General features: G+C 37.3%; 1 protein-coding gene across 3 annotated transcripts in view; it reads right to left on the bottom strand.

Annotated features, from left to right (window-relative positions):
* Positions 1-3,413: 3,413 nt before the first annotated feature.
* Positions 3,414-24,181, bottom strand: part of MIA2 (MIA SH3 domain ER export factor 2) — a 35,345-nt gene continuing 14,577 nt past the window's right edge. For 2 of the 3 annotated variants that reach the window (XM_057428489.1, XM_057428492.1), the window contains 17 exons: positions 23,996-24,100; positions 20,208-20,330; positions 19,524-19,647; positions 18,656-18,702; positions 18,366-18,456; positions 17,061-17,199; positions 15,016-15,117; positions 14,033-14,093; positions 13,681-13,716; positions 12,695-12,762; positions 11,886-11,968; positions 11,457-11,588; positions 9,465-9,599; positions 7,967-8,098; positions 5,335-5,411; positions 4,736-4,961; positions 3,414-3,957 (listed from right to left, as the gene is read on the bottom strand). In XM_057428489.1, the coding sequence (XP_057284472.1) occupies positions 3,809-3,957; positions 4,736-4,961; positions 5,335-5,411; positions 7,967-8,098; positions 9,465-9,599; positions 11,457-11,588; positions 11,886-11,968; positions 12,695-12,762; positions 13,681-13,716; positions 14,033-14,093; positions 15,016-15,117; positions 17,061-17,199; positions 18,366-18,456; positions 18,656-18,702; positions 19,524-19,647; positions 20,208-20,330; positions 23,996-24,100 (1,830 nt within the window). In that variant the 3' untranslated portion in view covers positions 3,414-3,808. The remainder of the gene's footprint in view (positions 3,958-4,735; positions 4,962-5,334; positions 5,412-7,966; positions 8,099-9,464; positions 9,600-11,456; positions 11,589-11,885; positions 11,969-12,694; positions 12,763-13,680; positions 13,717-14,032; positions 14,094-15,015; positions 15,118-17,060; positions 17,200-18,365; positions 18,457-18,655; positions 18,703-19,523; positions 19,648-20,207; positions 20,331-23,995; positions 24,101-24,181) is intronic. The other variant, XM_057428491.1, reaches the window with a different exon arrangement.

The raw sequence follows: 24,181 nt of genomic DNA on the forward strand, positions 1-24,181 counted from the left end.
GAATGGAAGCTGCAAGTGCCTGGTAAGCTTCTGAGGAGCTGCCATGCCCTGTACTGGCTGGTTGTGCTGTGAGGATTGTCAGAGTGGCTGTTAGTGTGTGCGTGCCAAGCACTGGTTTGATTTCAGCTTCTGCATCTCCATTTCCTTGTAGTCCAAACTGCTACCAAGCCTGAGACTTCCTGCACTCCTCATGGTTTAAGCAGTCAACTAGATCTAGACTTGCCAAGCAGGATCATTTGCAAGCGTACTGAGAAGATGTGGTGGGTAATAAAGATAAGGTAAATAACAGCTTTTCATATTCCAGCAAAGTGATGGGACTTGATGCCTTTCAGGGCGCAGCCTCAGGAGGGAGGCTCATGTAGCAGTGAAATCTGATAGTGATTGTTCTGCATCCGCACCTGAAATCTGGTTGTAAAGTGATCAAGATTTCTGGCTTTTTCTGTGCGATTTCCTGAAGCAAATGCTGTGTCCTTTGGCTTAAACAGAGCTGCGGGATGTTAATTTTATCTCTGCAGATTACTGCATTTCTGCGGAGAATGGCTTTAATGCAGCTGGGAAGTAACTTGTTTTAACTTTTGGTTACATAAACGTGTTTCTCTTTTTAGTCCAACCTATTTTCTGATTTGCTTTTAATTAATTTAATGCTGAAAAATATAGATGAGCAGGAGAAACAGGCCACTTGATGGGAGAGAGTTTTGCAGTCCTTTCTCTAGCTGCAGTTCCAGCCACAGTGTGGAATATGGGCTGTGTCAACAGATGCCTATTGTTAGAGCTCCATGTCTGATTTTTTTGCATCCAGTCTGCAGTCTAATCACTGGGTTTGTCTTAAGTCCTGGGTATGAAGTCAAGCTATCTAATACAGACTAGTGTAATCTTTCTTACTTTACAAGCATGGGGAGGCCAGTAGGGCCTGAGTGTGTGGTGAAATGTATGCTGAGCAGTGCTTGGAGAATTACACTTCTGATTGATGGTTCTGTTGTCTAGAAATACATAGAAGTTGGTTTTGTTGCTTGCTTGTATTTTTAGCAATCCTGAATTAGTGGTATGCAGAGGAAGGGATTCAAGCTGAAGCAGTATGGTCCTGATGTGGGCAGCGCGCTTGCATTTGGAGTGGGAGTTTACAAACCGTGTGAAATGACTCTGAGCTTGCATAATCCCAAATGGGATTTTAAATGGTTTTTTTTGTTTCTCTTTGTTTTTCCTGCAGGGACAGCGATGCCAAGTTAAGTGTTGCTGCATTCTAGATTTAGCAGCAGGAACTTGGAATGCAAGCCCTCAACTGTTAAAACTGGATTGCTTTTTCTACTGGGGAACAGGGACTTCCCACATACATGCTTGCATGACCCTTCTCTGTTCAACACACCTAACTACACCTTATGGTTTACTACAGCTTGCTTCATGTTGCATTGACCTGAGCTTGTTCTCAAATTGTTTGCCTGCAAATAAGATTTTTTGGCTATTACTGGGGGAAAAAACCTCTGAAATTACTCCACTCTCTGTGGGATGATCTTAGTCTGCATTATTTTAGTCCAGCTGTCTGCTGTTTTCCCTGCAGCTTCCAGTGTCATTGCGGGCATGGAGTAATTGTTTTGGTGGAGTAAGGTTGGTTTTTTTGCAGTTAACTTTGTTCCAAGCTGGAACAAATATTGAGCCTACACAGAGAAAATGTTCCGTGTGTGTGTGTGTTCAGAAGATACAGTTCCATTCACAAGTAGTTTGCAGCCCTTAAGGTGAGATGGAGGGGAAAAAAAGGGCTCTTAAAGTGGTAGTACTGTCAAACTAAGGACCTCTGGGCATCCACTGGCTCCACCTACAAGAGTGAGTTGATACTTAGCAGTTCTGGTTGCTCCTGATGGGAAGGGCAAATCCAAGTCATTCCTTCTAGAATCCCTGTGAAGTCTTTCAGGCAAACTTAGAGCCTTTAGAAACCAACTCATTGGCTAAAAATGATGGAACAGCTGAAGTAAATAGCAACTAAAACAATTCAAAGTGGATGATGCATTAAAATGTCTGTTGCTAGAATCTGTTGTTTAATAGCTCAAGTATGAAGGCTTAACTAAATGCCTCTGAGGACTAAACTGGAAGTAGGAAGGAGAATAAAGAAGTGTCAGGGATGAGCCATAGAAGAGTTCTGCAGCTGAAATACAGTGATGTGGAAGTATATGATGGTAGGAGCAGGAGCCCTGAGCAGCAGTCACTCTGCAGATTTGACCTAAGCACTCAGAAAAAACCCTCTAGCCCACTTTTTTTGGTAACTCTAATTATGGGGTGGATGCAGGTTGTGTTACAGGCTCAAACTGTGTTCTGGTGTCTGCATGTGCACGAAGAGAACTGGGGGTGGAGGGGGATGGCTGCTGAGCTGCAGCAAGTGGGGGCTCGCTAAAAACAGCTTCCTGCTTTATTTACCTTAAAGGGTCCCCTACGAGATGATTGTGTTGTGAGTAATTATGTGGGTTTTGAGTTGAAGCTAAACTGCCAAAGGCCTCTAGCATAAGTCTTCAGCTTGTACAAGTCAGTAAACATGGAGGGACGCTCTGTCTGGAAATGCCTGTGCCCTGGCTGCAGTAAAGTGCCCTGTCTGGGCCTGTTGTGATGGCCATTGCCATGAGGAAAGAGGCACAAACTGGTGAACAAGGCACCACAACAACTGCTTTTACAGGCCCAAAATGATGTGGTTTGCCACCTCTTAAGTTGTTTTTTTTCTTCATTCTGTGCATTTTGTGAAGCCTCACAAGCACTACAAAATGCACATAGACACAATTCATGTCTCAACGGGTGTGTTTGTTTGGACTTTTTAGATGTTTCCCATAGCAACATGGTCTTCACCGCTGTTGGCTTTTTTGGTAAGTGTATTTGGTATACTTGCTTCTCTGCCTGCTCTAGACAAATTCTATGTTGCACCCTGCAGTTTTAATTACCTGTACTATACCTCAGGATAGGCAGGCATGCTCGCAGCTCCTCCCCCAGCCCATGTGGCCACTTTGTTGTTAAAGCCCAAGTGCTTTCCACCGTCAGAGCTGAAGAAATAGGGAAAGGGTGATTTTGTCCCACCCAGCTTCCCAACTGCCAGTGTTAAAGACTAATAAACTGACTTTATCTGCATACTGTAAAAATTCCTGTTTGTTGCAGACATGCCTCATCAAAGGCAAGCATCACAGCACCATGACTCCTGCTCCTGTGTCATAAACACATCTATACATCTTCAAACAACACTACCAGTTTTGAGGAGTGATGGGAGAGTTGCTTTATATTTCTACTTCCCCTTCTCTCCCTCTGTAGTGGCAGGGCAACTGTCCCTCTATAAAGCTCTGACAACTGAAAGATACAACTACCAGTATGCAGGTAGTAGGGAATAATATTAATACCTATTCACTTCAACCACTTCTGTAGTACAATGTTTCCAGTGACAGTCCTTTCATTTTCAGTAGACTTTTATTAACTGTTTCAGTTTGTTTTCACATCTATTCATAAAGCTGCAACCATCACTTTTGGCATGCAGAGAGAGTCCCTGTTCAGCTAAACAAGGACAAAAGCAGCTGGACTTTTAAAACATGGTTCACATAATTTAAATTTATACGCCTTTGAGATTAGTCAAGTTAGAAATAATTTAAAAATGGCTATTGTACAATGGAAATCACTTATTCACAATATTCATAGTTATTTCATTCTTTATTTACAAAACACTATCCTGAAGATTTTCTATTAAGCTTCAATTTGAGCAAAACCTAAGTAACAATGGTTACTTAACATAAGGAGAGATGCCAGTTGTAGAGTACAGTAAGAGTTCAGCACAGCACTCAAATGACTGTCAAGTCTGCTGTGGGTCAGGTTGTTCTACTGCTGATGAATTTGACTGAGGTGGCTCAACTCTGTTTTCAGGAGGAGGTGGTGGAGGCAAAAATCCAGGGTGGGGTGGTGGATAGTGAGGATAAGATCTCACTGGAAAAGGATTTCTTACTGTGGGATAATAAGAGCAGTCCAGTTAGTATCACACTAACAACATCCTTGCTCCTCCCACCCCATGCTACTGCTGCTCAGCACTGACCCACAGAACTAGGTGGAGTAAAAGTAGTGGGCAAAGTAGACTTAGGTCAGGTGTTAAGCTTCCAAGAGACAAAGGAAGGAGGAGGACAAAACAATCACTTTTCTCCATAGTTACCTGTGACAGGCTCACAGCAGCAGCCAGTCACTGTTAATGGGTTGCTGCTGCCACCATACCCTTTGGTCTGCTCTAGCAGCCCTTGGCTGTCATACCTCCCCTCTATTTTGGGAGACAGACAGTTTAGTTCTTCACAGATTAATCAGAGAACAGCAGGAGGCAGAAAGAAGCCCTTCAGTCTGATATGTCCCAAATGCCTGCCTTTGCATGGGCACTGAGTCAAAGCTAAAGGCTGAAAACTTTTAAGATCTATATATGATGCAACCTTGTAGGAGGAAAAGAATTAAGGAAACCATCTACTTGCTTTCCTACTCCAAACAATAACCCTTTAAATGCTGAGGAGTATGTGTCTTTTCCAGCCAAAGCTATCTGTAAAAATTTTTATCAACAAACGTGAACAACTGTGAAAAAGAAAGTGCAATTAACCTTAATCAGGAAAGATGCTCTGAGTTGGCTGAAATGAGGCGAAGTACGTGCAAGTGAAGGTGTAAGTGTTCACCCAGCGCGGTTACTCACTACCTGCACAAAGCACTGATGTGCATCAACTTGAAGGAAATGCTGACAAAAGCTACCTACTTGGCAGTGGAGGGCGTGGCATCCCGAAGTCTGGTACTGGAAAACATTCACGTGGTCCATACATGCCAGCAGGAGGAGGAGGAGGAAAAGGGGGTCCCCGTCGCATTAAAGGTGCTCTAGGATCCACAGGCATCACTGAAGGTCTGACTGGAGGGAAAGGTGGAGGAGCAAACCCTGAACTGACAGTATCACCTTCAGATGCCAGCGACTGATCAGGTAGTGAATTCTGCAACACAGTGAAAACAGGGAAGTTAGCTTAAAAGAAAAGGCTAAGGAAAGGAATACCTCCAACCCTATCAGGCCCACTGCAATGTAGGCTGGCACACTTGGTAACAGCTAGTTTCAACTCTTCCTCAGCTACAGCATAATCCTGAGCAAGGCTATCTATGTGCATTTGCCTTACTTTAATCTTTTGGGTTTTAATTAGTCATACACCAAAATTAATTCACCAGACATTAAGTGCTGTGATAAAAGTATACATATCATTTTATAATTTGGACTGCACAGTGCAATGTAATGTGACTGATGTACTGGACACAAGTTTTCCTCGGTACTTCCTAGCTATTTTGCATAAAATCAAGTTTCTTTTAGCTACTTACACTAAGGTTAGAATGGTCTTTCATCCCATTTCCACTTGGTTCTGTTCGTGGGCTATTTTCAGAAGATGTTTGTCCATCTGCATGCAAAAGTTAAACATGTTACTCAGTGCAGAGCTCCTCCACCACCCATTTCTGTATTTTTCAGCATTCTTTTTTTGGAATCAGGATACATGGGCAAGGAGAGAAAAAAAAATTACAGAGAAAAATATTGCTGTACCCAGAAACTGTTCTGCAGGCGGCCTAAAAGACAACTGAGGAACACAAAGCTAAGCCCAAGTATTTACTCCCAGCTTCTGTACAAGCTGCACATGGATTACAAGGTTGCAGCTTTTTCGAAAGTAGTTTCCTGTATCCAAATAAGGATTTTTCTTCCATTTTACTATTTTTAGAAGTTATAAATGCACTTTCCTAGCAATATATCTTAACATTACTGTCACAGCTCCATTCTTCCCCTCCCTCCTGGCTAATACTTTATTTCTTTGGTAGAAATCCCATTCTGGGACTGCCCTTTGATAGGCTCTTGGCATAGAGCTTGACAGCAATCCCATTCAAGTCTGACAAATCCTGGTTCCTTCCTTAGTGGCTAAACATCAAGGAGACTTTGATAACTACACCAGTTCTGGATGAGCACTCAGAAATAAGAAAAAAATAGGAACGTCAGCATTTTTACCTTTATACTTCCCTGAGAACAAGTATTTTTGGTAACTGGAAAAAATTATTAAATGGAATTGTCAGAAGAGAGTCTGACTGGATACAAAGATACTAAATATGGACGCTAAAGGTACTCCTTTCTCAAAAAATAAATTAAAAAATTAAAACCCCCAGAAAAAAAAACAAAACCTGAGATTTAATAAATCCAGATTTCTTCTACTTCTGCCTCAATCAAGACAACACTAAAAAGCACAAGACTGAAACCACACTTGTAACAAGTGACAGATTTTTCATCTACATGTTGTATTCCTTCTCCTTTGAAGCAAACAAAGTTCTTTTCTTAATGCACAGGTCTTTTCCAAAAATCTGCCTTGTCACTTCAAGCAGGTGTGCCTTTGTTAAAGATACTGTTAGTTAACTATCTGAAGCATTTAAACTCTCTGTCATGTAGAGAATATTCATGCCCTGATACTGCACAATACTTTCCATTTTAAATCCCTGGAAAGTTGCTCATGAACTCTGTCAAGCTTTAACCTTTCTGATGAGACACTTCCTGCTCCAGATACCTGCTTCAAGTTGAATGCTTCTGTAGAGTTAGCCACCTCAGCTTAGGGAAACACGTACTGGTGTGTTCACTTTAAATAACGTTCTCCTTCGAGTTGGAGCCTGGATTTCAGTACCAACAGACACGCTACTGTTCTGCGGTCAGACTCTGTGGGGTGGGGGGTTTAATTTGTTGGAGGGTTTTTTTGCTATTTTTTACAAATACCCAAGTCTAGTGAAATTGCATGTCTCTAAAAAGCAACATTCACATACACTTAATGACTGCTAAATGCCAGCAGTAAGATTATCCAAAACCCTGTTTCCATTAAGTAGGTTTTGAACTGCCTAAGAATTGAATACAGCTTTTACATTGTTGGGGATCTTTTTTTTAATTGTTGCTTGCCAGCAGCTGAACAAAAGGGTAAAAACGGATGCAACAAGTGAGTGCAAAGAAAGCACACCTCTCCTGCTTCTCAGTCAGCATCCAGGTGCTAGAAGAGAGACCTCAGTGGAACACAAAGCATTAGAAAACTGAAGTGAGAAGTGAACCAGAGAGAATCATGGAATGGTTTGGGCTGGAAGGGACCTTAGAGATCACCTAGCTCAAAACCCCTTTCCACAGGCAGGGACACCTTCCACAAGACCAGGTAGCTCAAAGCCACATCCAACCTGGCCTTGAACACTGCCAGGGATGGGGCAGCCACAACTTCTCTGGGCAACCTGTTCCAGTGTCTCATCACCCTCACAGTAAAGAACATCTTCCTAATATCTAATCTAAATCTTCCCTGTCTCAGTTTAAAGCCATTTGTCCTCGTCTTATCACTACATGCCCTTGTAAGAAGTCCCTCTGCAGATTTCTTGGCTTGGAAAAATGGCTTTCCCAAGCTTTCTTGGCTTGTGAAAGAGGGTAGGAAGGTGACTGGCAATACAGAAACAGAACTGGCTTCCAGTAGAGAACAATTTACTGTAAAACCTGAATCTTCAACCTGAAACAGAACTCAGCGTTCCCAGTTCTTACATCATGACACCAAGTAACAAAGGTTCTCTCTCCTACTGCCAGAAACTGGGCAGCAAATACAGTAACTCACTTCTAATTGTATCAGTAGCTGAATGCTGTGTGGCAAAGTTTCTGTTGTGATTTAATGTCTTCAGCCTAGCTGATGAATCAGACACATGTGACTTACTAGGCATTACATAAGGATGAAAACTGCTTAATAAGAATTAGGGCTTAAAGCTCTTAAAACTGTTTCAGTGATGAGGTTTAAGTCACCAAAACTTTGCCTCTGAGCTTCTGGCTGTTGCTAAGTACCACAAACTCGAATTTATGTAATCAGTCAATTTAAAACAAATGGTACTTGGGTCAGTGAAATGTGTGATTAAGTTGAGCGCAACTGCACTGTGAGCTACCAGTTGATAGTACCATGGAAGCAATTCCCACCTGTTTTATCAAAAGACTGCACATTGTAAGTTCGTAGTTCTGCTGGTCCAGAAAGTCTTCCAGTGTTTGGAGGATTAGGGAAAAATCTTTCTTGTCTTCGAGGAGGAAGAACTGGGTCAGCATAAGGCTCACCTAACATTGAAGAAATTGCAAAACAGATCAGTGAAGACTGATGCCCCCATTCCATACAATTTTAGGCCAGCAAAAATCTCTGAATATGTTATGCTTTTGTAAGTATTCAAAGTCACTATTAATCAGGGTAAGTAAACAAGTCCTAAAACAACGTCACAGGATCCCACCAAGTATATAGTATAGCTTGTTTCTAAGAGCTGCAAAAGTTCATTGATACTTCGGTTTAACACAGTAGCATTTCAAAAGTTACAACTGTCTACATTATAAACAGTGAGGCCTTGAAATGAAAAGTTCAGCATAGCAATGAAGGTGAAAAGCAAAATAAGGCACTATGCATATTAAGCCATTCTTAGATAAAAGTGCTGTTTTCTGTTATGTTTCATAGTGCTATAACGTGTTTTCACCAACTTCCTAGCATCAGGTGTAGCACTCAATCATGCAAGCTACAAGGCAAAAACTATATGAATGAGATCCAAGTACGAAGATAGGGTAAGAACACAGCTCAGGTCAACAAAATGAGACAACCTCTGCAGTTATCATGTCAACAGATCAGATCTGGCAAACGTGAAACTGATCCAGAGTGGACTTTGAGTTTTATAATCGTGCTTTCACACAGAAGTGTAGCAACTACAATATTGCTTGCTGTATCTAGCAATTGAGGCACTGTAATCTGTGTACTTCACCTAATTTATTTGTTTAGCTTTAACTTTTGTAGCATTTTTTCTACTTTACTATAGGTATACAGGAACATTGTCCTTTCCCCTGCATTGTTTACTTGAGAAATATCAGTAGTATCCTTTTTGATTCATGTCTGTCTTCCTTGAGTATGCAATACAGATGTTTAGCCGAAGAAGTGAGCTAAGACTAATTTTATTGTTAATTATCAAAGAGGCAGTATCAACATGAAAACATGTCAAACAGGTTGACTGTACCACAGTACTCTTGTATTATTAATATAAATGTTTGTTTGAAAAACATAGTATTTTCCAACATTACCTACCTTTTATTTATTCCTTTATTTAAAGCTAATGTACGATTGAAAGTTTTTACTTTCTCAGATTTCTTACAGATTACCCAGCCCAGACAAGTCTTTTGATGCACTAAAACTCCCAGTAAAATGATGAAACTGAACAGTTGACAGTACACTGCTAGTACCAATATAGATTTAAAAGATAGCATAGAAGTGCAAGTGAACCACTCTATTCAAAGGGGAAAAAAACTACTATAAAAAACCTTTCCAGTGGAGTTGCACATGCAGTTCCAAGAAAGCATTTCATATTTTTAAGCAAAACATACTTAATTATATACACTGAAAGTCAGTAACTCTATTTTTTCATAGATACAGCAGCTAAGCAGATTTTTGTACCTGGTGGAGGCAGAATTAGTCTGCGTTCTCTATCCCAAGGAGGAGACAGGGATCCAGTATCTGAAGGTGGTCTGTGGGGATCAGAACTCAGCTCTCCTCTTTCATCACCAGCTTCATACATTGGTCCTCTGGATCCTAATCGAAGAAACAGATAGCTCTTTATGAAGGTATTTTAAATCCTCTATTAAGGCTTTCTTCCTTAAGACTGAAAATAGTAAAACAAATCAAGGAACACCAACACTGTCAACACAGAGAGGCGCATGGCTCCACAGGACTCTCCATCTGTTTGCTGATGAGCAGTTACGTTTACTCGAAGTGTTTAAAAGGCTGGTTCGGAATTAAAACATTTGCACTCCTGTTGAACTAAATCTAGAATATCTGCCTTTATTTTTTTAAATAATAATTTAAGAGTTTCAATTTATTCAAATCAGAGAAACTACTGCCCTCATGAGAAATCATTTCCTCAGTACTTAAAAACCTGCTGCTAAACCAAAAATTAGCACACTGACAGTTAATACCGTCATCATAAGAAAACATCCACATTACATTCAACACTTCCGGTTCTAATTCTTTATTCAAGAAAATAATAAGAACACACCTGCTCAACACAGAAGCAGGTGCAAGCGGAAGTGTAACAACGAGTGATTTTAGGTTGCAAGCTTCCTTTAAAATAGAACAGGTCTGAAGAATTACAAAAATACTGAATTCTGGTCTCATTCTCTATCCTAAAATTCAACCCAAATTTGACGCCATTTCATGTCTTGTGTAAAGTGAGATGAGCAGTATAATTGCTCTGCAGCTGCCATTATTTAAATGCATCATTTGTTTAATCTGCACAAGTTACATTAGTGCATGACTGTGAAACAGGCAGTGGTTATGTCTTTGCATAGTCTCTTTCCTTGCTAATACTGCATCCTGAAATGCAGTTTTTACTCTTCCTGACCAGGAACAGCTGAGCTACATTTATAAGATACATTGGACAGCTCAGTTTCATTACTTGCTGCCTCTCTACAAATAAATCGTCAAATATGATTTTCATTGTGTGTGGTACAGCTACAGTTGAACACTGAATCTCAAACTTTTCTGACTTAGAAAATTAATCAATTTCCATATGCACCCCGATACACTTTTTACAAAGAATTAAATAAATAGTCCATGCTGGTCTTTTAAAAATCAATGTTGATTAATTAAATCCTTACAGGAGAGACAGTTATACATATTTCCCAGGAAACATGTACAGGCTTCAATGGGTTTAACAGTAATAGTAAAATAAACAGTATCTTCTTTATTACCTGTAACAGATGCTGAACTCCACTCTAGCATTTATCTACATTATCTCCATCAACATCAAAAACATGAACAGTGTTTTTCTTCCCTTACAACCCATGATACCACAGCTTGCTTTTACCTACTCCTCAATCTCTGAATTTTACTCCTTACAGAAAACCTTCTTGGTCCCTTTTATCAGTAGGAAAGAAAATGTCTCCACATATAATGACAGCCTCAAATTTAGAACAAAGGGAGGAAAACAATCATCATGACCCCCAGTAAAATTAAATGTTTTTGCCAACACAAGTACTCTCTCCTCTTGCCAAATGCAGACTTAATGAGATAGAAGAGGCAGTACTCTTTCTTCAGAAAGCTAATCTTGTTTACATTAAAATCACAAGTCTATTTCAGCAGAACCCCATCTGTCCAAGAAATGACCCAAGACTGATTATGTCAGGCTTTCCACTTTCCTCAATCTATGCTTCTAAAGCGAATCCACTATCTAACCTAATACTAGTAACAACTGTATTTTCCATTGTACTCTTTCATTAGAAAGCTTTAGAAGCAAGTTGAAAAACAGGGAGAATTTGTCCAATCAACTATTTATATTGAATTAGATGTTTTAATACTTTTTGTCACCAGCAAGAGGAAAAGGTGTGACAGATTTATAGTAGAGGAGAGAGAAATCCAGAATAGATAGATTTTCAAGTTTAAGAATTGTACCTCTTCCTCCTCCTCCACCTGGAAGCATAGGTGAAAGCCTTAAAGGACCCTCCAATAAAGTTGGAGGAGAAAGAAAAGCTCTTGTTTCAGATGAAGGCCGGCCCATTGGTGAGGGTCCATATGGGGAATGCTCTGGAACAGTTAAAACAAAATACTCAAGTTCACAATATTTAGTTTAACAAATTGTATAATTAACTTCTCAGGTGAAGTTGAAAACTAAATTGTAAAGGTGAAATGAAAATTGTGCTCTACACATGTGTATCATGTTCCCAGTCTACTCTCATCAACACTACAAACGCTCTTAGTTTCAACAAAATACTCAACATGACCTAGAGCCACTTATTACCCAACAATTCTTTTTAAATGACTGTTACTTGTACATACACATGGCCAAGACAGTTTTCAAACAATTACAATTCAATACTGTACCTCTGCCAAATGGTCTAGCTGGAACATCAAGAGCATAAGGATCTTTTTCTAAAAGATCAAGTTTAAATTCTGCTTCAGTTAATCTGCAAATAAACAACAAAAAAGCAGTAAATAACCAAGAAGTGCAAAAGTTTTATTGGCCTGCACTGTTTACTGCTGGGTTTTCCATTTTAAAGGGTTAATGAAGCAACATATTTCCTGAATAAAATGAAGAAAGACAAGGATGTCACAGAACTCTAAACTTAAGAGCTCCTGAAAGTATTTCTCTATGCTGCTGTATTTAAACTGTAATTCAGAAGTCAAAGTGGCATGTAAGATATCACATTTCCTAGCATGATATTACTGTCATGAGCACTCTAAACTGCATTCCAAGTATTGGTTAACTTCACACCTAAAGGTTCCTCCCAACCACCACCACCTGACTGGTTAGCCCAGTATTAACTTCTCAGATACATAAGCTGTAAAATCACTAGGTAACCACAACACATGGTAGAAACATACTTATTTAAAACAAACAAATAAACAAACCCACTCCTACAGTCCTTGAGTCCCAGTACTATATTCTGCTTCATTCCTGAAATATTTCAATCCTTTTCATAGTTCTTAAGTTCTTGCTTTCTTACATGTTATCATTACAGGAATGCTCAAATGACTCCCTTTCAGAACTCCAGTGGAACACTACACTCCCTCTGCACTGTTTAGGCCACTACTGATTAACACAGGTCTAGAAAACATCAAACTGCATCAGTCCAGAACATACTCACATGCCAAATTGTGCTTGTTTACAGTTAGATCAGGAGTGCACTTACTTTTGTCTGTTATGTGCATTTTCTTTTTTTATATCACTGAGGTGTCTTTCAGCTGCTCGGGCTGCAAGCTTTGGGAAGGGACAAAAGTCAGATGCTTAGATATTGCTATTTAGTAATTAAATGCTTCATATATGTGACAGGTCCTAGGTCCAAGACTTTTTTTTTCTATCTTAAGTGTGTGGACTCTATTTTCACAAGATATGACTTGCGTATAAAGCGTGTGAAATAGAGCCTCAGATCTGTCACCAAATGACAGTAGCAGCTCTATTATCCAAATTTCTGAGGAATGACATGGCTTTCCTGCAGGTTCTTAAAACTGCAGAAATAAAATTCTTTGGCTATAGCTGCTTGAAGCTTCTACAGAATATGTGCAAGATTTAAAGTCTCAGATTTTATAAAATAAATTTTTATTTTAAAATCGGATAGTAAACACTGTAAAATTATGACCATGAAGTACCACAGCTTTTAACAGGACTCTATCTTATACAGACCACTCTGTGAAACTGCAGAATGTACTAGTCAGGAGATATTTTGAGGTTTCCTGTTTGGAAGAACAGGTAAAAATGGATTTTGCAGCAACATTCTTAGGAAGCTGTCAATGGAACACGCTGTTCTCACAGGACATAATGTTTTCTATTAGTAGATAAAACGAGTGAAGTACATCCAGGGAAAATACCAAAATGGCATTGAAACAAGGCCAAACATTTTTATTATTAGAAAAATGTCACACACTTGTTAAATGGTAACGTTATTTTAGCAGATTTATTGCTACAGCAAATAATACTGTAACATCAGTGTACTATGCTCATAGGTACCTGGCTTAATTATTCCAACTGTTTTATATAAGTATTTTTAACATGCTTTTGTGTTGGTGACAGGCTAATTTTGATTATCTGTTTTTAATAAGAAACAAAAAAGTGATAAAGCAAGCTATTCAAATCGTGGAAGACACACAAAGTTTAGAAAAGTCAGTAGTTGGAACATACCCAATTATCATGAGCTTTTTTCTCATGTGAAGTAATCTGTGAAAGAGAGATTCATTAGATCATTATCCATGTAAAACAAGAGAACTTCAGACTGAGTATATGCTCTTATTCATAAATTTAATGTGTGTGGATAATTTATAATGAGATATCTAAATGTCAAAGTTATCTGGTGATCTCTGCTGTGAAATTGTGGCAGTCAGAACCAGATGACAGTGCTGGGGGGAGCGAATGGCAAAAAAACACTCAACAAAATCAAGCCAAACAGTATCACAACCTCACTGAAAGTGGTATTTCAGTTGCAGTAAGATCCCATCTACTTGGCTTAGATGGTTAAGTAACACACAGCATATACCTGATTCTGGTAAGAACGAATGGTTCTTTCTAGCTCGTCTTCAAGATCTTTTGCTCGCTCTCTGTAACAAAATTAAGGTTTATAACATTGTAATAAAATGTGGAGGAAAGTAATTTTATATACAGTAAACACAATGGTAAACATAATGCTATAATTAAGTCTGCTTTCTTTTTATCCAAAACACAGTATTGTCACTTAGGCCCATGGGATAAATGAAAATTCTAAGTAAATCACTAAGGGCGAATTCTGTCTTCCTGTATGAACACTGAAGAATATCCTCAAGAATTTTACATTCTAGAGACAGAATTAATCTAATCAACACTTCAGGAAGCATTGTTAATCAGTATGTTTCAGTTAGAGTCAATACTGCATAAACATTGAAGGAAGGTGGGGAATACGCACTGCAGATTGAAGAATGATGCCATAGTTCCAGAAACAACAGAAACAAATTAGAGGTAAACAGCTGGTGTAACACAAAACAGAGCCAAGCAGTAAATAAAAAACAAAACCCCAAACCAAACTACAGAAAATATTCCCACATTTTACCAAAGAATTTCTAAACAACAGTACTATTTTAAAAGCTCAGACATACAGAAAAAGAATACTGTAACTATAAAACATACATGTTAGGAAAACTGAACATTGTATTTACCTCACAGTATTCTTCCTAACTTTGTATTTTTATCTCTGTTCAGTAAAAGGAACTAAAGACCACTTCTACCATTCCATTAAAGCTAACATGTCAATACAATTAGCATTCTAATGGAAAAAAATGTTGCTAATGGTCTTAAATACCCTAATTTTTTAGCAAAGCAAAAGCTTCCTTAGTATGCATTATTACACACAAACCAGCATGTAACACACACACAGAGAGCACAAGAAACTGGAAGAAAATACATTCACTTATGCTGATGTTTTTAATTCTCTATTGCCTTTTGTTCACTTTGGAACAAGTGATTACAGCAACTGCAATCTGTAATTACCTGTAGCTGTTCAGTTCTTCAGCAGCATGATTTATTTTTTCATCTATTTTAGAAAGCTTTTCTTCCTTCTGTAGGCGTTCTCTCTCTTCTACTGTCAGCTTTCTTTAAGAAAAATCAAAAAGTATGGTTAATTCTGTTTCAAGTCAACAATTTTGTCGTTGGTCTGTCAAGAATGTATGATGAATACATGATATGTATCCAGATAAAGAGTTTTATAGGCAGCATATGAAGTGGCATAAATAGCACTAGTTTGTATTCCTATCAGTTTATTCAGTCCATTAGCTGTTCTATATTACACAATTAGATTACCACTGTTCCTAAAAGGATTCTGGAAGACAATGCACATTACCAAAGAATATTTCTATATGGGGCAGGAGGGAAGCAGATACAAATCAAATCAAATCAAAATAAAACCCAAACTGCACTAACTTTCAGTGATTTGTTCTGGTACTTCTTTTACATTTTAACGTAAAAAGCTTTCCAGACAAGAAAAAAGGTTGTTATCAGCTATTACAAAATAGTTATTAAAAAAATACACATATTCTTTACAGGTCTCTCTTTTTAATGCCTTACTGGACACTACAGAAGAGAAACCCCACATTCCACACCACAGAATACGCACAAGGCAATTCTGCAGAACACATGTGGATGCTACTGCTGCATACAGCCCTGAACAGGTAAGCTGGTCATTTTCCTGTAAACAGCAGTCCTTCATAATCAAACTATCTAAACAATGGATCTTTTGAATATGATATAAACTTCTACTCGATCTTTATTTCCCACTTTTCTATTTCCCTTGTTTTTAAAAGATGCCTTATTAATACTAATAGCCCCTTTTATTCTGCTATCTCATTTTGGCGTTTCTAAAATCTTCAATAAGCAGCATACATTTGCTGAGCTTTAGTGTGGTATTTTTAAATATCATCCACACAGTCTGCTAACATTTTTCGTTTCTGACTGTCCATCATTGCTTCTTTTTAATAGGTTCCTTCCCACTACCCCCTGCATTTTAAAAACTCGAATGTTAATGGAGTGGATTTCTAGGTTTTGCTCCGTCTACAAAAGATGTTAAATATCTATACAAACATAGGTATTTCAGAGCAGATTACTGAAAATAATACTTAAAAAGGTCCTGCACACTGCTCAGTACAGGATCAAGACTTGTGCTGCTTCTCTTGCTGCCTTCACGATCATGTCTGCTCCTTGAAGAAATAATTTCTGGCTAGTACAACTGTAGTTCTACCACTGCACCCTAAAATGGTGTATGCTGCTCACTCCCTTCCCCATACACAAACACACACACACTTCTGAAGGTTATTACATGTCCTATCCCAACTTTATTTCTAGAGCTTAACTTATTTCTGATTTCAATCTGTAAGTCGTATTTCCTATGATCATCCTGACTGGGAGGCAGATAGTACAGCCCTCATATTCTATCCTCCTTGGTGAGGAAAGCCTGATTCACAGGGGTTCTGTGTTGCTTACTGAAAACAGCTTGCCTATGTTTTAATTCTAAGCTTAATTTTATAAGAGCACCCCTCCTCTGCTGACATTACCAGCTCTCTTTACTATACAAAATACACCTCACAAACAGCTACTGTTTAGCATTCTTTCAGCAACTTTGATAGCCTTACTACATAATTTAATAAAAAGTAATATTTTAAATAAAATTTATTATTGTCAATAATTTAATAAAAATAATCAACCTTTCCCACCTTAATAATCAAACTTTACCCTTTATTTCACAGATTAAAAATTTGTTACTCCTTGTTTTATCTTTGTTTCTGTACTGTACTCACTGTGGAAAAGTCCCAAATAATATACCACTACTTTAACGGAAACAAATTCTATAATATTACTGTGATCACAAACGTAAATGAAGCTGAAACGTCATGTAACTTCATGTACAACTTCATAGGATCTTCACAGTCGAGAAAACTCTGGAAAGCAGTACTCAAATTTTCAGTAATTTTTAGCAACCCAAGTGAAAAGAGTTACATTCAAATCAAAGAGTAAACATTGAAAATAAAAAGAGGAACTGGCACCTGTGTAATTTCATTTCATTTTCTTGATAAAGTTCAGTCATTACTTTAAGTTTCTGCTGAAGCTTTTGAACTTCACTTTCATAATGTTCGTTTTCAGACTGCAAGGAAGCTTGTTGACTCTGAAGATGTTCTATACGTTCTGTCAAATTTAGAAATAATCATTATTAGGATAATGCATAATTTACAAAATCAAAATATTTGCAATATTTTAGTACATTAGGATTCTGCAAAACTCTTTGATCCTATGTTGATTTAATAATATAAGCAATACTATATTAGTGCATATCTGAGCTTATATCTAGCCTTTGCTCCAAATTGCATAGCTTCTTTGAAAACAGTATTATAAATTTCCATTTAGGGCTCTTATTGTGATTACTCTGCTACAGAAGTAAAATCGGTACTATCATACACTTTTTGCAGATTTACCTACAGGTCTTACTGAGTAACTGAAGAGCTACTACCCTAACTACCTTATCTTTCCAAATTGAAATCTGTCATGTTTCTTTTCCTATTTACTATTTCTATGCCTCTCAAGAAACATAGAATGCTTAAAGTAAGTTTGAATACCTTTATAGGACAGAGTTACAATCAATTTGGGAAACACACTAACACAAAGACTCAGTTTAAAGTATTATCAAAAACTGAAAAATACAGTTGTACAGAGCATTTCATCACCCAGAAACCAAGCCATAGTACATTCAAATGTGACGGCTACACTGCTGGTTGTTATCTATAAAAGTAATAGCTAATGACAGGTTTTAATTTGAATCAGAGTGGCAGTGTTTTCATTTCATAAGGTTTAATTCAGTATGTTCTACACAACAAAAGAAAAACCAGAGCAAGATGCTTTCAGGTACAATTCTCTAAATGCAGCATTTGGGATTTTAAGAAGTACTGAGCTTGCATTCATTACAAACTAATAACAAGCTACCATTTTTAACAGATGGTTTTAAAATTTAGATTTAAAACTCCACTATGTCCAGAAATTTTGCAATGAAGGTATTATATAATTATTAACAACTTTGTCCATTTATTTTAAGACTTATAACTATCATGTTCTAGAATATTCCAGCAGAGTACAACAAAATTTATGAAGTGCTTCAGCAACTTCAATTGCTTTACCTCTAAAATCAAATACTTAAAATAGCTAAGCAACTTAAACTCAAACAGGCATTTTAAAAATCAAGTAGAACTATTAATGTAAGCTTAATTCAGTTTTTCCTGGAAGTAACAGTTCTGGTCTGTAACACCACTTTGCAAAAGCAGCACCTTATTAAATTTAAAGGCAAAACAACGTTTAATTACCTGTAAGTTCTCCTTTAGCTTTATTTTCATCAGACAGTTTTGAATACATTTGATCTCTTTCTGTTTCCAGGGTCTTTAAACAAGCATTTAACTACAATCAAAATAAAATCAAACAAAAAACAATCAAAAACTAAGCACTTTAAGATTACCAGAAACTTTGCATGAAAAAATATCTAATTAAACAGTAAAAGATGCTGAACTCTGCGCTACTGAGATCTATATGCAATTAAACTTACCCCCAAAAATGCATATGTTCCCTCTAGTTCCCCTGTTTCTTAAAAATCACATACCTTTGCAGCATAGATCAATTTCTTCACAGTTCGTTTTTGCTGATCATCTGATTGACAGAATAGAATAAATCACATAAAAAGTACTAAAAGGTTTGTGACAGAGCTTGCTTTTATAATAAAGAATTCTTCAAGATATCATGAGAGGCATAGCAGATTTGAGGAAAAAGAAGAAAACAAAAAGCAGTGTGTGTGTTTGGATATGCTATGCTTGTATTTTAGTGCTTTGTTTGCCAATCAATTGCCAATCAATCAGACTTAGAATGCTCATACTAAAAGTAAGATGTTGAATACACACTGTAAGTTTTACTGTGACATGCCTTATGGAATAATCAGCACCAGCATAAAAAGAAGCTGCAGCAAGAAAAAGGTGAGAGAAAGGCTTTTCTGTGCTGCTATTTTGAGGGGACCCACATCTATGCTCATCTGATTCCAGTGCTATCATACTGCGTGAAACAAGTAACGCCTGCATAAGGACAAGGAAGCAGAAATTAGGCTCTAAGGACCCTCAGTGCTATTGCTGAGAGAACTTCAAGAAGAAATGAAAGCTAGATTTCCATCTACAAATGCTTGAGAATCACTTCTTAATACTAATATAGGCTAGTCATTCTGCAAGAGACTGAGCACTTAGTCTTTACATTGCTCTATGGCAATGCATATGCTTTAGCTATATCCACACACTACTAAATAGTAGCATAGGTTGTTATTCTGAAGGTGTCCAACTGTCACTTAACTGTTTGACACGAATAACATCTGAGTTTTGAATATCTGACTTCTACAAAGCTAATCCTTCAACTTTCCTGGAAGTTTGTTAGCTCTGTATTTCTAGAACATCTATTAAATAAAATATGAGAAGCTATACAAACCATACCTAAATGCTCTCCATTCTCTGTTTCACCCTTTATATCTGTGTCCCAATGATTATCTTCAGCATCATCATCTTCTCTTATTGCTGAACTCCAGTCTTTCATCTTCAGTAAGTATTGTGTTAGCGACTAAGAAAAAGCCCCCAACAAAACACAAGGAGTAACATAAATACCAGCAATGAAAATGTAGTTACCATTACTTTTTTAGGAGTTCTGTCCTTTATTTAGTCCCTTTGTAGATTAAGTGAGCCCCCCCTAGATGTCTGATATGACTTCTTCTATGGCAACATACACCTGCAGGTCAACAGGTGTGTCCTTGTGAACTTTCAAATAGCCAAGCACATATGTGCTTAGCAGGTACATGACGTATGCACACACATGTAAGAATACACCCCCAACTCTCAGCTCCAAATAAAAAAAAAACAACAAAAAAAAGCAAATACTCAATCAGAGCTGAAAGTTTTTTCTTTATTTAATGTGCTTCCAAAGCTATCCGACTGCTGCATTGTGCTGCTAAGCAACCTTTTCTGTTTAGCAGCAAACAAGACATTAGAGGATGGAGACAGCAAACAAAACCCCAGAACAGCTTAATGCATACTTAGACAAGGAGACTTTGTTAGACTTTCTTGGAACTCCTTTATTAGCATCAGTCTGAATAATTTAGTTTAATGCTAGCTGTCATAATTTACCTTGACTTGACTCTCTTTATTTTTCAGTACTTCTTCTATATCTGCTTTAGAAGACTCGAGCATCTTAGTTTGTTCATTTAATTCACTAAAACGTTCACTCCATCCTTCAGCTTCTTGTAAAAGCTAAAAAGAAAACCAGCAGATTAGCACTGATTGTCTATCACAACCAAGAGTCAAGGATGAATAGTACTTGAGCTTGTTATCTATATTATCTGTACATAAGCAGAATTTTAACCTCTCACCCATCAGTAAGAATTAACAGAGATAAGACTACAAGACAGAAGACAGTTAAACCTTGAGAGTTGAAAAGTAAGACTTTAATGTTATTGTCCAGTTGATTTATCTGCAACAGCTCTCCCCTGTAATTAGTTGTTAGGATATTTTTAAACGTTTGTAAGAACAGTTCAGTTAATATTCCACTCAGTTTAAAAACCCTGATGTGACAAAAGCAATGGATATAAAATAGCGACAATTTGTGTAACAGCTACAAACACTGGGGAATGGATGGAGAGAACACTCATTCTCCAATATGCACACACACTTGTGAAATTCTACCTGGGTCTTTTTAACCTGGTAAAGATTGGAAAGGTCAGGAAAACCAGGAAGCTTTTTAGGAAGCTATTTAAATTCATATGAATTGTAAAACTGTACTATGGCAGGGGTTTGGAACTAGGTGATCTTTAAGGTCCCTTCCAACCCAAACAATTCTATGATTTCTTCTAGTCTTGTCCATACCTTTTAGATTTTAGATTTTTAAAATTCTTTTTTAAAAAAGGTTTCCTGTTAAAGAAAGTCACAGCAACTGCATGTATTCAACACCTGCTAGTATGTATCTTTGTAACTAACTGTGGTTAACTAAAAAGACAAGTAAATGCCAAGGTTATATTTTAGACATTCCCTAGAAAAATCTCATTTCACAAAAATACTTTACAGCAGTAAAAGGATTAGTGCACTTAAGCACCAGATCATTAAAAATAACTACTGCAACATATTATCTAATTGAACCATGCCTTCATATTGTGAGAATAAAATTGAACTGAAGCAAATTTCTGTTAAAACAAAACATGCAGTACAAAAACATGGGGTACAGCACAAAAAAATTTGCCTAAGAGTCAAAAGAATATTGTAGAAAATTGCACAACAGGCAACCAATTTGAAAGCAGTGAATGTACAGAAAGGAATAACTAGGTTGAGCGACAACAGCCAGTTATACTAAAAATAAAACCAGAAAATGGTAGTTAAACAGGGGAACTGCCATGCAAATAGACAAGCAAGCCTGAACACTAATCAAAGATAAACTAGATGGCATAAACCAAAAAACATGTGACTAGAATTGGGTGAACCCCACTTGGCAGACAACTGCACCTTTTCATGCAGTCAAAGCCATGTATGAATTTGCAGCCTCATGCAAACTACGTTATTACAGATAAATCAAAAATACTCTTTACGCTAATACTGCTTAGAAGACGTACACAGGCAACTACTTTTCTCATTAACTGTCATCCTCACAGGGAAGCTAAACTTTAAGAGATTCCTTCATCATGAAGCCAAAGAGAAAATAAATACCCATGACTTTATGTACCTGTAAGAATTTCAATACAGAGAAACAGCAAGGATTTGCAATAAGCAAAAGCAATATATATTTTTGATGTTCCTGCAAAAAACAAAGCACAGAAAGTTTGGAGTTCATTAACAGTTCCCTTGTTCAAACTAAAAGGCCCAATCCTCTCTCTGACACATCATAAATCTGAGACAGCACATCTGTTAGAATGTTTAAGCTATGATGTGCCAGAAGATTATGACCCATTAGTGCAAATGGACAGAGGAAGAAAGTACTCTAGTTTCTGTGAACAAGTAACACCTTTGTTACCTTTTGAGCACAAGTGAAATTCCATCTTTAAAAAAAAAGTAAGAAAGAAAAATAAAAAAGGGACACAGGTATTCTAATATAGCAAACTGACTTTCACATGCTTAGAACAACCTCATAAAAGCGAATACAAATAAGCAAACCAAATACCTCCCCTTCTTCCCCTATCAGGTTCCATCAAGTCTTATCAAGTTATTTATCTGCTAGAAAGCATAGCAAAATACAACATACACAAATGTTCTCACATTACTAAACAAATGCAAGAAAGCTCAGTTTACAGCAAAGTGTAGTTATTTTTCCTAAATAATGTGATTAAGCAACTATGCCCAGGCTATTTTACTTGGAAGGAGTGCAAAAAATCTTACTCTTTTTACCTAGGAACCTAGTAATTACATCCCAGGAGTTGGGTTTACTTATTTCCATGCCCCCACCCCTAACCCACCTGAGTATCTGTAAACTGTAGAGTAATTGTCTTACTCCAAGTACTATTTTTTAATAAAAGATGAAGAATCTTTTCACATGCACAAAAATAAATCTCTTCTTTCTTGTGGAACCCAATAAATTACCAAAGAAAAAACACACACACAAAAAATCCCTATGAAAATTGTGTACTGCTTCTCAAAATGCTTTACATAAGTATACAGTGACATCTGGAATAACCAACCAAGACCAGCCCCTTCCTCCCCACAGAAACTAACAAAAACATTGCACAGATTAAGTGGAAAAGACTCCTGAAAGAAAATAATTCTTATGCAACTTCATCTCACAGTGATAACACCCAAATCTAGTGGTTTTCCACTCACAGCATCTTATAAAATTGTGTTCCCTTTTTTTTTTCATAGATACACACATGTACTCCTTCTAAAATTAGAAAAAATTAGGAAGTTTTACAGATAACACAGTTCTGCAGAGCTGAAATACTCCTGCAGAAAATTTATTTCCAGTAACCATTTTTTCCCCTCCTGAATCAGTAAGTCTAATAAGTACAATGTTTTGATAGAGAAGACCAAAGCACTCCCCAGCTTTTTATGACTTCTAAAACACAACAGGCCTGTACTTCTACTCTTTTCCCCCCACTCTCCCTCCCAAAGGTATCTATCATATTAGCATTCAGACAAAAAGGAGATCAGGAAAACAAGCACATATCCATCAAACAAACAAACAAAACACAACAGAAAATGCCCCAAATAAACCAAAGCAAGCCAACCAAAACACCCCAACCAAAACCCTCAAAATACCAAGAACGTTCCATGGAATATTTAATGTCCAGACAGAATATTTTTTTGTCAGGAAAAAAAAATAAATCGTAAAACCTGTTAATGCACAGGACAAGTACTGCTTATGCTGAACATTTTAAATAATCAGCTTTGGGATCTGGCTACAGCACTGAAGAAAATTAAGAGCTAAAATTTGGGAAGTAACAGAGCTTTCTGTTCCGTTGTACTACTTATCTGTCTTTCCATTAATTCATGCATAGTGACACTACAGTAAATTTTTTACCTGCCTTTTGCATACTCTGCAATTTCTTAGTTTCTTTTGTTTTTTTAGATCAACTATAAACATTTTCTCTGTGCCTTTATAGAGGATCCTAGCTGTGGACTTGCTCAAATCTTTCTTCTTTCCTCCATGTCTCAGCAAAACTCTTATCAGTCTTACATTACCATATGCTCTCTTTCTCACTGAAATCTATGTGTGCTTCCCCACAGACTCTAATCATTAATCTTCTTTAAAAACATGACTATTTCAGACAAAGTTATTCCAACATAAAATCAATTTAAAACCACGTCCTCTTCGTCATTTCTTTTAGCAGAACACACAACGGGGATTAACAAACACATCTGAGGACAAGCTCCTTGGAGAAACTGTATTTATAGTATTATAAGAAAATATAGTATTCTAAGGACACCTAGGAAGAACCTACCTGCTTTTCACTTTCCTGGAGATGACAGTTTTCATCTTCTGCATCTTGAACAGATGTCTTGAGTCTCTCTGTATTAATCTGATATACTTTTAGGGTGGACTTGGCCTAAAGTGAAATAAGGTGTGTTATTTAAACACTATAGGTGAATATATAAATGAGATCATGATGGTATTATTTGACTTATTC

Source organism: Pezoporus wallicus, unplaced genomic scaffold, assembly GCF_028554395.1.
Source record: "Pezoporus wallicus isolate ANWC-B61680 ecotype Strahan unplaced genomic scaffold, APGP_CSIRO_Pwel_v1 contig_3486, whole genome shotgun sequence".
In the NCBI taxonomy this organism is placed as follows: domain Eukaryota; kingdom Metazoa; phylum Chordata; class Aves; order Psittaciformes; family Psittacidae; genus Pezoporus; species Pezoporus wallicus.